This window comes from Mchenga conophoros, linkage group LG11 (assembly GCF_057382185.1).
Source record: "Mchenga conophoros isolate Kocher_MC1m ecotype Shallow Benthic linkage group LG11, M_conophoros_male_GT1.1, whole genome shotgun sequence".
Taxonomy (NCBI): Eukaryota; Metazoa; Chordata; class Actinopteri; order Cichliformes; family Cichlidae; genus Mchenga; species Mchenga conophoros.
In genome coordinates, this window is record NC_140536.1 from 13,880,238 (window position 1) to 13,893,327 (window position 13,090).

The 13,090-nt window shown below is 40.2% G+C and overlaps 1 protein-coding gene across 1 annotated transcript; it reads right to left on the reverse strand.

Annotated features, from left to right (window-relative positions):
- Window positions 1-65: 65 nt before the first annotated feature.
- washc5 (WASH complex subunit 5) lies at window positions 66-12,884 on the reverse strand. Its single transcript, XM_085291039.1, has 29 exons — window positions 12,808-12,884; window positions 12,029-12,298; window positions 11,052-11,197; window positions 10,809-10,893; window positions 10,499-10,599; window positions 9,972-10,164; window positions 9,708-9,860; window positions 9,439-9,552; window positions 8,743-8,914; window positions 7,834-7,961; window positions 7,369-7,498; window positions 6,930-7,042; window positions 6,303-6,469; window positions 5,905-5,980; window positions 4,988-5,098; window positions 4,483-4,623; window positions 3,868-3,948; window positions 3,637-3,738; window positions 3,292-3,471; window positions 3,002-3,126; window positions 2,694-2,856; window positions 2,426-2,528; window positions 2,273-2,352; window positions 2,035-2,138; window positions 1,732-1,861; window positions 1,454-1,550; window positions 1,056-1,209; window positions 794-881; window positions 66-517 (listed from the first exon to the last, which is right to left on the reverse strand). Exons 2-29 carry the CDS (start codon window positions 12,212-12,214, stop codon window positions 461-463), a joined length of 3,480 nt encoding a protein of 1,159 aa, XP_085147165.1. The 5' UTR covers window positions 12,215-12,298; window positions 12,808-12,884; the 3' UTR covers window positions 66-460.
- Window positions 12,885-13,090: the final 206 nt, after the last annotated feature.

Below are 13,090 nucleotides of genomic sequence, written 5' to 3' on the forward strand. Positions count from 1 at the left end.
GGGTATGGTTTTTCAAGGTAAAAGCTTTAACAAAATATGTTTAAACGGAAGGAAACAAAACTGCCTTTTTAATAGAAAGAATCGTATTTATTAATCCATTTGATTTATAAATGGCACAGAATCTTAGTACATAAAGGTGTAAGAGTGATTTATTTGCATTTTAATGTTCTTTTAATTTACAATCTGTAAGCGCAAGACACTGATAGTTAGCAGAATGAAATGTAAGTAAACAAATCAATAGGCCCCACATTTGACATATCACTGTAGAATAGGCACAGTGAATAATAATAAAATAGTATTAATACATGTGGTCACGCTTGCTGGAGCACTTAAACCTAACAAATCAGTTGTTAATTATTAGTAACACCTGTGCAGTCACTACATTGAGACAAAATGTCTGCAGTGAAAAAACATTCGGCAAAAAACCCGAATCTTTAAATGAAAATCTTCATCCATATCTTCACAGTATTGTTCTGAACTCATCAAAAATATAACAGGGCACATGAGCTTCCGCCACCTTAAAAATACAGAAAACACAAGGAAACACATGTTACTGTCACACAAATATAGTAGAGTACAGATGCAAAAAATAGTATTTTAAAATCTTTTCCCATAGCTGATGGTTATTAAATCTGGCTGTCCAATAATAATGCTCCTAAGCATATTGATGTTTCACCATTTCAGCTCTACTACTACCCCTGGGTACTGTCAACTTTGTCTACTCTTATCATTTACAACCTCTTAAAATATTTTCTAACACTAACACAAATAATATAGGGAAAGTTGCACCTACCTTACGTGACAGTTTTGTGTACTTCACGTAGTCTTCAAGGAACATCAGAGCTCCCACCACATCAGAAGGCATGTCAGGGATTTTCTGACTATAACAGGATCAAACGGAAGCTTTAATATGATTTCATGAGGCTATAACCAGATACATTTTATGTCCGGTAACACGATCCACAATCATCACCAAGGAAACCTACCACACAGAATATTTGATTTCGAATCTTATTTTAGAAATCTTTCTGAAGTTGTGAAGTCTGTTTTGCTACCTTGTGCACTGCTCCATGATTGAGCGGATGAATTGACCAATGAGAGCCAGGAACTGTTGTGTGTATCTGGAGTGGAACTGCTTGAGCAGGGTGAGCAAGCCGAGCACCAGTGGAGGCCAGTCGACCGGGTCTGTTGCTTTCCTGCAGGTCATTCCTGCCATAACACAAAACATCAAATTACAACCACATTCAGAGACATTCAGGGACTGTGCGTTAGCAGAAAAATGTGGGGAAAAACAAATCCATAAGATTTAATGCCGCTTTCTGAAAAATAATAAAGTCTGCTGCAACTGAACTAAGTGAAGAGGCGGCAGGGTACCCATTGTACTCAAAACTGTATAACCTGATCTCTTATCAACTTCAAACAGGTTACAGTGAACTAATGGGGGGAAAATCACCTTGGTTTTTGTTGTACTGAAGTTTAGGCAGCTGAGCAATAATAAAGAGGAAGTTGATGATGGGGAAGTACGGGAGGCGCTTTGTAGTGATGTAGATCTGTGTGAAGCATAAGTAGAACAAAAAGAGTCTGAACACGAACATCTGCTAATGTATAGCCAAAGAAAGCAAAAAACAGCTTGCATTTTGTGGTCGTCATTGAAAAGACTCATTTCGATTCAGGTGAAATCAGAACAAGGCTAACTGATTATGTGGGAAGAGATGCCCCTTCTGTTCAAACCTTGTTGAGAGGATTGTGAATGCCAGCAGCCTCCAGGTAGGCAGTGATATCGTACAAAAGAGTGTTGTCCTCTTTAGGATAAGGCAGGGATGGGTCCTGGTAATGGGCCTCAATGTCTGCCAGCAGAGACCTGGCAAGAACATAATCAGAGTCAGCATAAAAGAACAGTGTGAGACTAAAACAGACATGATGCAATTAGCAGGAGCATCCATCATGAAAGTCATTAACACAGAGTAGCACTTGGGGGGTAAGTAAAGAAAACATAAAAACAATTCAGTGCCATTATGGTAAGAATATACAGACTTGTTGAGGTTTTCCAGTGCAGCCGCCAAGTGTTTGGAGTCAAACTTGCAGGAGTAGTTAAGCTCATTAGCGATCTGCTGTCTGAGAATCTGCATCTGACCAACCTTCAATAAACACATGCATTCAAAATTATTTTAATCTCTTCATCAGAAAATTGTGACAATAAAGACCAAAAAAAAGGGATTTTCTTTTTTTACTTTTATTTTCTATTCACTAACGTGGGAACATGGAGCAGTACCTTCATGATGGCTTCCAGATATGTACCCCAGATCTTCTGGGATTTGGCCACAGCACTGCTGTAGACTTTGCTGGCATTAGCTACAGCAACAAAAACAATAATTAGATCTGTACAAGAAAAGGCAGGTTATAGATTCTCTAAGTGAATACCTACCCACAATGCCTTGGACTGGGCTGACGGCACCTTGCAATGTTCTGAAGACCTCCACCACAGCTTTGTCCTTCAGGATGGTCTTCTGAAGTATTGTCAGGAAGTTCTGATGAGACAAACACACACATTACTACAATCTGGGAGCCATACTAAACGCACTAAAGATACTACCAACATTGACATGATTTCAGGGATTGATCTTTGCTGACCTGAATGGCATCTTTTTTGGGGGGGAGTGGGGGGATGCTGAGGTAAATATTGGGGTAAATACCTGAAGTTCCCTGACAATCATGAAGCAGAGCAGTCGGTCCAGTCCATTAAGGCCAAATGTACCAAGGGTGTTCTGGATCTCAGAGAACAATCTGTTGTTAGTCACCTCCTGGTGGCTCTTCAGGTCATACCAGGTATTCATCTGGTCAATATAACACGTCACCCTATAGAAAGAATCAGTTTATTCCACCATCAATAAACTGCATAACCAAAGATTTTTTCTCCTCCATCCTCAGATATAAACTCAGTTATTCTGCTAATTTCGCTAACTCTTATTTCACTTCCACTGTTATGTCTGTGGAGACATACTTGGGATCAGTGATTCGGAGGATTTCTCTGCAGAGACGACCGATGAAAGTGGCAGACTCGTCCACAGAGGGAAACTTGGGAATAGGAATGTGGGTGGACTGGTGCACGCTCTGCCAGTCCTGGATCTGAAGAGAAGCAAGAAACAAGCCAATCAGCCAACTGCTATTACTGAGAAACAGCCAAACAACTAGAACGCGCCCCTGACTGATAGATAAGAAAATCTATCAGTCAGGGACAAACTGCTCTCAGTGCACTACTCAGGGAAAAGGAGAAAGCGTGTGAAGTTCGACCTTGGTTCTGAGAAAACTGTTGCACTCCTGTTCCACATTATAGTTGACGATGCGGGACACTTCCTCCTGCCAGATTTTAAGGCCATAAATGCTGACGTAGTCCTGGATGTATTCAAACGACCTGTAGAAGCCATCCATGGTGGCGCCCATCTCCTTTAACTTGGGCATCAGTTCACTGGGCTGAAAGAATTCAGTATTTTTTCTCTATTATTTTATTTCACTGCTGTTAATCCTTCAATATCATTGGGAAACTTAACATGGAAACTGGTCAACATAGAGCAAATATATCACAAACTTTATTTGACGATTAATAATCCATAACATACAACAGGTGTAGCGTCTCACCTTTGCCTTTGGATTGAATATTAAGCCTTTGTGCAGTGCATAAGCCACCCTCTTCACCAGCTCCTTCCTGATGCCATCCTCCAGAAGCTGCTTAGGATCCACCTTAAACATCACAGTGTGTTAATAAAGCAAACCTGTGCTGCACCAAATCCCTCAGCAGGATTGTATTAATCTTCTGAAAGACAGAAATCTTTGTTCTTAAAGTTCAGAAACCTTAATCACTGCATTTACCTTGATGATCCCAACGAGAGTAGTCTTCATCATTAAAATGCCCTCGGTGAAAATAGATATGTCATGAGTTAGTTTTGCCACCTGCAAAGACACAGAGCAGAACGATGTTTAGGCATGCAAAAATATAATATATATGAATAATATTGATATCAATCATTTATATAAAAGCCAATGTTTTGTTTGATTTTCAGTCTAAAAAACAAAAAAAGTCTCACTCTACAATGATCTTATTTTAATTTCAAGGCACTGGACTGCAATTCCAAATATGACTGAAAAAAAATTAAAAAGTAACTTCAGTACTTCACACTCTAATTAATCCAATTCAGCTAAGTCTGCTGGCACAATCTGTTTCCATATCACGCCTCCTTTTCCAATTTGTATTTCACATCAAAAGCTGTGAGCAGATTGAAAAATGTTAGCATGATTGCCTCCGACTCCCATACAGCTGATGAGGCGAGATCAAAACAGAACAAAATGAGCTCTCTTATCTATTTTTTTATTATTTTATTTTATACAACATCCGAAGATATTTTTTCCCCCTTTCTTTACGTCAGTGACATTCTGATCAACACTCAAGGGGAAGGAGACAGTTTCATACACATCAGTTTGTCTCACTTCATAGCGAGCCGTCAGTTGGGCGTAGTCCTTTAGCTTGTCCTTATCCAGCCGTGTGGGCACCTCCATAATGTCGTGGATCTGAAGCTTGATTATTTTGGCCAGCGAAGTGAACATGCTCTCTGGGATAATTTGCAGCACCTGGAAGCAAGAAGATTAAAAAAAAGGACTGTTTATTGTATATCCATTAGATCAAGGATCTCGAGTACAGCCAGAAGGAAAAAATCTTCCAGCATAAAGTTATAGCTAAGAAGTTACCACAACGTCAAGGTACAGATGCACTAAGCACTTCTTTTTGGGTACATTTGCCAAACAGTTGGTTTTTCAAAAATTCATCATTCCTGCAGCTGCTACAGCACTGATACTGACAAACAGTTTGCAGCATGCAGAGCTCATTTGTTAAAATAACAAGACTACACGCTAGGAGAATATTAGACCAAAACATTTCAAAGCAAAAGCTTTTGTAAGAGGAAAGAGAAGCAGAAAAAATGACATCATACACTACCTTTCTCACATAGGACACCAACTCTCCAGAGTAGAACTGAGAAACACTCAGCAGGTCAGCACTGTTGGCCTGGTTGATACGCAGCAATGGAAGATCCAATGCAGACGCCAGCTGGTCACACACACACATACAGAAAAAATGATTTTTAAATCACAGGTAACATTTCTCCATATCGAGATGATGGTCCACGTGAGCAGACTGCAAAAAAGTGACACGAATTTCCAAATTTTTTGGATGCATACTTGTGTAATGTTTAGGTTTTAGCGGAAAATTTGTCCTTAAAAAATACACAGAACAAAAAATGAAGTTGACATAAATCATAAGGAAGTTCCTGATGTTTCTAAACAAGAAAAGGAAGAAACTGAGATTTTGAGGCAAAAAAGTATTAATTTTTAAATTTGTATATTCAGCACCGTTGCGTGTTTAGAGCAACATCACACTCATTGACAAATGCAGTGGCTAGATTAGTCACATTTGTTTATTTGGATCTAAAAAATCTGAAAAGTTCAGCTTGATTCGAAAAAATGAATGTTGCAAATTCGTTCAGCAAAGTTACGTGATCGGTGTAAACAGCTGCATTAAGAATAGGCGAGTCCAAAAACGACTGTGTATATGCTGGACGTATAAATTTGTTCATGAAATGCTACCACAGTGAATCTGCAATACTCATACATTTCGCAAGACATTTATCTGTGATGCATGAAGATATTGGTGCAACTGAAGGGGGAAAGTAGCTCTAATATGCTAAATAATGAGTGCTACTACAGTAAGTCAAGAAGCAGTGAATCTGAAAAGTCAAACTGTTTGACAATAACACTGTTTAGCACCGAGTCGACAGTCATATTGCAAGAGGAAGCAGTGGGATGTATTGTAATCGGCATATTTTGTCCCACTTCTAGACATAAATAGACCCTCACCTTCAGAAATGTAGCTCTCAGTTTGGTAACCATGGATGGGTTGACTCTGATGCTCTCCTGCATAATGGATGTAAAGCTGTAAAATAAAGCACAAGTCAGGAAAAAAAGACGAATTCATCAACACAGACAAACCAAAAACACAAGTGAAATAAATCAAAGCCAAAACACTTGCAGTGTTCTGTGGTGGTTTTGTGATGGTTTGCAGTTTAGAAAGGTAAGCAGAATGAGTTGCTGCTGTGTTTTGCAAACCAAGTGACGAGCACAGTGACTGTGCTCCACTAAGATTCACTAACCTGATGACAAAATTAAGAGATACTGTGTCTATATATGACACTAGTTAAACTAACTACTTTACACTGGCCTTATTTTGTTTATTAAGTAAACAAAGAAGTAAATACCTGTCAATAATCTGCCACGCATAGGACAGATCTCCAACTATTTGCATGGTAATAAGGACTTCTTCTTTGATATTGATTGTGCGGATCATCTGGTGCAGGAACTTCCTGGTGTCAGCCAAGAACTGACAAACTTGCAGGTTGGACTCCAGCTGGTGGAACTCCTGGACCTGAAGTCCAAAAGGAGAAGGTTTTATAGGCACAGCCTGACAGCTTTCCTTTCAATATTTTTTTAAAATAGTAATAATAATTTTGTATTGGTATTGATTACATTTCTTGCAATTATCAGCAGCTTTATATAAACATGTTCCAAGCTTTGCTGCCAAATTCTATTAGTTCCAGTTCAGTATTTTTAATATATGTTGGCAGGACAGAGCAGAAAATGATGCCACTGTGCCAACACAATATTCCTATTACATAATCCTCTGTCTTTCTATTTACATGCATTTAATAGCAGTAAAAAAAATCATCTCTTAATTTTTCCGCCATTCTGAAACATTGTACTTGGATTTGCTTGTTTTCTATGCATGAAGTTAAGGCAATCAAAACATAGTATTAGCACCATTGTTACCTTACACTGTGCTAATCCAAAAATGTAAAGCCATGCTGAAATATAATTATCATGCTCACCTCTACAAGAGCCTGTATAAGCTGGACCGTCTTCCTCCCAGCAGCCGTGGAGTCCTCATAGTTCAAAGACTCAATCTGCTTTGAGATTTCCCTGAACCAGGCCTGTAAGTTCTCTGCCAAGGACAGTAAAAGTGTGTCATTGAAGCAGATACAAAATGTTACCAAAGTATTTCACAAGCGGCAGTTACGCTCGAGGTAAGTATGACAGATGTAAATTTAATCCGCCGCTCCCTGCGTGTGTACCTTTAATGCATTTTTTCCATCTTGTTTCCCTGCCTCAACATTTTCCTCTGAACGCCTTCAAGCTTAAAATCTTTTAAGATTTCATGTCCCAACACTGAAATAATCCAAGCTGCATGCCCGAGGCTCCCATAGTCAGAACTACTTTTCAACGCTGTGTGTAAGTCTTCACCTTATCCATTCTCACAGTCCAACTCACCATTTTTCTCCACCCTGGTAAGAGGTTTGACACCAGAGAAGACTTCAGCCAGCTCAGTCATTCTCTCTGATCCCTCCTTCTTGTAGCTCTCCCATTTGATCTGCTTCTCTGACAGCATCTGCTTGAACATCTGGAAGAGGAATAGCGCAGATGCTAAGCTGATGAGGGAGGATTAGTCAGATGAGATGCGTAATTAGAACATTACATTTGTGTCCCCTCCAAATGACACACAGGCTAGCCATATGCTACCTGACAGTAGGCTAACAGGCAACCAGGCGGACACACCTAACGAGGACTACAGCTGGACAGATCACTTTGAAATTATAAAGGAACTCATTTTCCATTTTTACTCTTTAAAAAAGAGAAAAGATCACTTTAAAGAAATGCTACACTTTTGTCTTTAACATTTTTCACTTTTTTCCCTGTGATCATTTATATTATGTAACACTGATGAAAGACTCTCACCTCTTTAAGTGTGAACTCAAACTGAGCTGTGTCGAGCAGCAGCTGGAAAAGGATCTTAGGTTTGTACTTGGAGTCATTAAGTACTTGGTCTTTGATCTGACGAAGGCGCTTGTTGTTTGGGTCATAGGCTATGAGACAGAGGATGACTGATCACAAATCAATACACTATTTTCACCAACATCACCCTTATAAATGTTTGGACTTCATTGGACATTTACTCTACGAACAGTGTCATTTCAATACAGGTAAATTAAAATTAAGGATCAGATTTCAGAGTTCATTTCAGACTCATCCTTGACTTTACACATTTACAGTCATGTGTAAAATCGTTTTCAGAATACCCTTACTGCTCCCATAGGAGCGAAGTGGCAGCCAGGTGCTGCTAAATCAAATGCACTTGATTAACTCATCATTAGCAAGTGTCAGCACCTCTATAAAAGCTGACGTTTTGGCAATTTTCGGGTCTGGAGCATTCAGGTGTGTGCTAAGAGAATACCACAATCTTCCCAGAAGTGGACGTGCCAGCATCACCCTACAGGTCAGACTGTGGAATGCTCAGAGGAAGTTAAAAATAACTAAGCGGTTAGTTTGGCGTGTGTATTTTCAGAATAACTGAAAAGGAAAAGAATCAAGGTGCTGCGATGGCCAGTGAAGATCCAGACCTTGACCTGATTGAAATGCTGTGGCATTTAAAAGAGATATGCTCTGATCTGAAGCAACACTGTAAAGAAGAGTGGGCCAAAAAGTCCTCCACAGTGTCATACAGAAAAATGACTTCAAGTTGTTGATGTTAAAAGTTTTTTTTACAAGCTGAATTATGGGGTTTACTTTGTTTTTCACAGGACTGTAAATGCAACACAAGTGCTTACACCAATGTAAATGAGGAAAAAAGAAACCGCAGTATCTCACCTGACTCTGCAGAGTGCAACATCAGCCAGCGAATAGCAACATTGCAGTCTCTCAGACAGTTGAGCAGTTTTGGGATGTTGTCCAAGATAATTTCCTCCCTGAGGAAACCTTCCTTTAGCAGCTGCTGCACCTGAGGCCTCAGGCTTTCCATGCTGGCTGCATACCGAGTAGCCTACACGTACGGTGAAAAAAAACATGGCTCTTGTATACAGTGCACCATCTTTCATTCGGGGCAGTCAATTATTCATACATTCACTCCCACTAGTGGTCATTAGTGAGAATGGCCTGGTCTGCAGGTGAAAGACTAAATGTGGATTATTCAGTTAGCTCCTCCTGCCGTGTGTGTGTGTGTGTGTGTGTGTGTGTGTGTGTGTGTGTGTGTGTGTGTGTGTGTGTGTGTGTGAGTGTGAGAGAGAGAGAGAGAGAGAGAGAGAGAGAGAGAGAGAGAGAGAGAAAGGACTTTTTAATGACTCTTACAGCGTACAGCTCTACAGGCATCCCCATATTTGAAATGAGCTTTCCGGAAAAAGTTTATGAATGGCTTCCTGAAATTTGTTTCTGTTTACATTGTGTGCTGTTACAAATTCTGTGCACGCTGTCATCACTACCCGCACAGAACAAATAAGCACACTGCAGGACTGTAAATGAAAGAATCTGAGGTCTCTCTAACATTGAAGCTAATGTATTTTTTAATACCTGCTCTTTGATGTTAGCAGAGTCCAGGGTGTAGTTGAGCGCAGTCTTGGCAGCTTTGTATGGTTCCCAGGCTTCCACCAGGTTCACTGTGATCCCCATGTAAATACTGATAACCTGCAGAGAGACTACACTTCAGAAAAATATGCTCAACATTTAAAAAAAACTGAGCAAAAACATGGCACACATTTAAAAATAAATGACATAACCTTTTATAAAGATGTTTATATTCAGATCTACTGCAAATGGAAAAGACTTAACAAGTGCCTCACCCAATTATCAGGAAAGTATTTGTCCACTATCTCCCGCATCTTTGCCTGCTGGGTGTGCAGTATGGAGGGGCTGAAGAAGAGGCAGACGTAGAGCATGGCCGCCTGGTTAGCCAGTGCTGTGCTGCGATGTTCTGGTAGAGGATACGCAGAAACCTGGAGGAGAGGAGGAAAACGTCTTAAAAATTTGTAATGAGGGAAACATTGTGGGACAAGATCTGTTATTTAGTTTAACCACAAAGAGATTTTGGACCAAATGTTTCTCACTTGGTTGTAGATGTCGTCCGAGCGCAGCCTCCCAATGACCATGCTAGTAAAAGTGGCACTGATGGGAACTCTCTGGAAGTAGCTCTCCGGGTAGTTGGCTGGTCGTTTGGCTCCAGGCTGGCTGGAGTAGCCGGTGCTACGCAGGAGCTTACAGATGTCATCCAGGTTGGAGTCGCCCGAGGAACGGGCAGCACTGAAGAAAAAAACGTGTTTTTCCAAATAGAAGAATGGATTGTTGGTGCCAGTATAACCCCCAAAAAAGTAATAATATAAAGAAGAAGAATTATTAATAGCCGTGAAATACAACTGGAATGTTATTTATGGGTAAACAGCATCCCTCTGTGTGTAGTGTACACTTTTGTGTCAGCTTGAACTGACACAGGAGTTAACCTTTTGGTGAGTCAAGTAAATGACTCACCCTCACTGGAAGCAAGCTCACTGGCTAACAGGTGATTGGAGTGCACTGAGCAAGTGAGTCACAAAGAGAGTGTCATGTGGATGTGTGGGGATGTGAGTCACAAGCGCACCTGTATCTATAATAGGAAACAAGCATCCTCTCTCTGACTTCTCCTTCAATTTTTTGGTCAATAACCAGCAGCATGACTCCATACAGGTAGAGAGCTTCACACTGGGAGAAGAGAAAACATGACCAATCAGTTCCTGGAGTGCTGTTTCGTTTTGTTTTGATGTGTTGTTTTGAGGGTTAAGCATGCACATTCATCTGACACGGGCGACTAATTCTCAGGAACAGATATTTAAAGATGTAAGCCTGCATGTAATGCAGACTTGTTTTGTAATGTTACAAAATTAAAATGAATTTGCATTTGTGTTACTTACTAGGAGCTGTTTCCCATCCTCATTTAGAAGCACAGTCTCCAAGGTCTGCTGAATATAAACACCCTCATGTAGGTCATCCAAATATCTTAAGAGAGGGAAAAAATAGCTCATCGACATCTTTTAAAACAGGGCTATTTAGCATGTGGTTAAACAGAAAACAGTGTTCCTCACGGTCAAGCACTGTGGTTTTAGTTTTTATTTGATTAAGACATAATTAATTCCAATAATTCCATCTCATTATACCTGTTAAGATCCACTATGTATTTGTGGACGCTCTCAAAAGCCAGATAGAACCTTGACAGAATCTCGATGTTGTTCTCTCTAAACTCTTCATCCAAGTCCTGAAGCTCCGGTTTGGCTTCCAGCTTTCCTTCATAATACTCAGGACCCTGAACAGGAAGCAACATTGTGTGACAATGCAAAGCAAATCCAAACGATGCCGAAAGACAGCTGAAACTAAAGCAATAATACTGCTTTTATTATCTTTTGCTTTTTAGGAAGACTTACAGCTAAATGTCAAAACCATTAGGGTGTATGTATTTATCCCAGTCACATCAATTGAATATTTCATTGTGCTGACTACTGCAAAACTGAGTATCCTTTGTGTGTGTAGTTTCCTCAAATAGAGACTTGGATAAGCTCTTGCAGCTTTCTCAGTACAAGCACGGTAAACTTTACACCACAGAGTAATTGGAGATCATTTATGTGAATTTCAGGAGCAGAACTACATCTCATACACTCCCCTTAATAAAAATAAAGTAATTCAAAATGTAAAGCCAAAGTAAAATCAAAATAAGTAAAAAAGTAAAGTCAAATACATGGCTAAATATAAAGTTTTACATACAAAGTTGACAATGTTCACAAACAGTCAATGTGTCCCCCTCCGGACACATGGCATATATCCATACAATCTCTGGAGTCACTGCAGCCACTACTGTGTGCTACCTACCGGCAACCCTGTGAAACTCCCCTCTTTCTACCAGTACATGTTTTGTTAGTGGTGAACAGCTGCAGAATTAAAATACACTTTACAATCAGATTATCCTTTTTCATACATTTTTTGATCATGCCTGGCCCAAGAGCTAATGCCAATCCGCTCTGAGGCTTTCCCTAATTCATGTTTACTCCACCTACCACCTACTATAAATCCTGCCAAATCTCAATGAGGAAGTGGTCCAAGCTAATGAAAGGATCTTTTGAATTTCTGATGTAGTTCATACCTTGAAGTAGCTAAAGTCACAGATAATGTCTCCGTATTTCTGCTGGTCACTTTTGTCCTTGAGTCTAAAAACTGCAGGGATGAAGTCAGAGAGGCGCAGGAGCTCAGCAATGATGGCATTTCCTCTGGAAACTATCCTGAGGATAGCCTGGCCGCACAGGTTGTTGTCTGCCAGGAAGTCCACCATAATGGATACAGGAGGACGAGGAAGACGAGGAGGAGGAGGAAGATAGTGTAATAAGCTTTATTGCAGCAAATACTGTAGCTACACCTGAGAGACAAAGGAAAAGTGAAAAAAGTGAACTTAAAACAGCACGCAGGCTCTCTGAGGCCTTTCTGAAGCTGCAGGATATTTGTCGCACAGACAACAGAAAGAGCTTATTACAATCTATTGGCATCATTATTACAACAATTGACTGCGACGAGGAGATGTTATTATCATTCATAAGCATCATTTTCTCACATTTCAATCTTGACGTGTCTGCGTTTGTAAAACCTAAAAACCATAAGGTTTTCCAATGTTCCTGTTTCTTAGAGACAGACCAAAAACAGAACCGAAGTTAGTATATGATTGTAACCTGTAACTATAAGTTATCACTGAGCTAACGTTAGCATGTAGCCTACCTGCTAACTATTTTCATTAAATCTTACGCTGAAGATGACACACGAGCGCGTGCACAGGTCCAAACACCACGTGAGTGATTACCCTTTTACATTTTGACGTCTGAGTCGAGAGTGTACCGTTTAAAAACCCCAACACTGCTGGAGAAAGGTACTTACCTCCTTGCAGCTCCTCTTCCCTATTTACTTCCTCATGACCAGCCACATGACTTTGCTGCTGGGTGTGTTTGATTCTGTTCACCCACTGCCCCGGAGTCGAGCGGGAACAACTTTGTCAAACGCTTTGACCTCCACTACATGGTAATAGGCTGATGTATTATTACTTGTTTTATTATCGAAACATACCATGGCATAAACGTTCCTGAATTAATAACATGTAATAAGAAGGGCAGCTAAGATTAACTGAAGCAGGTGTTCTGGGAATCCATCCTACCTGACAAAC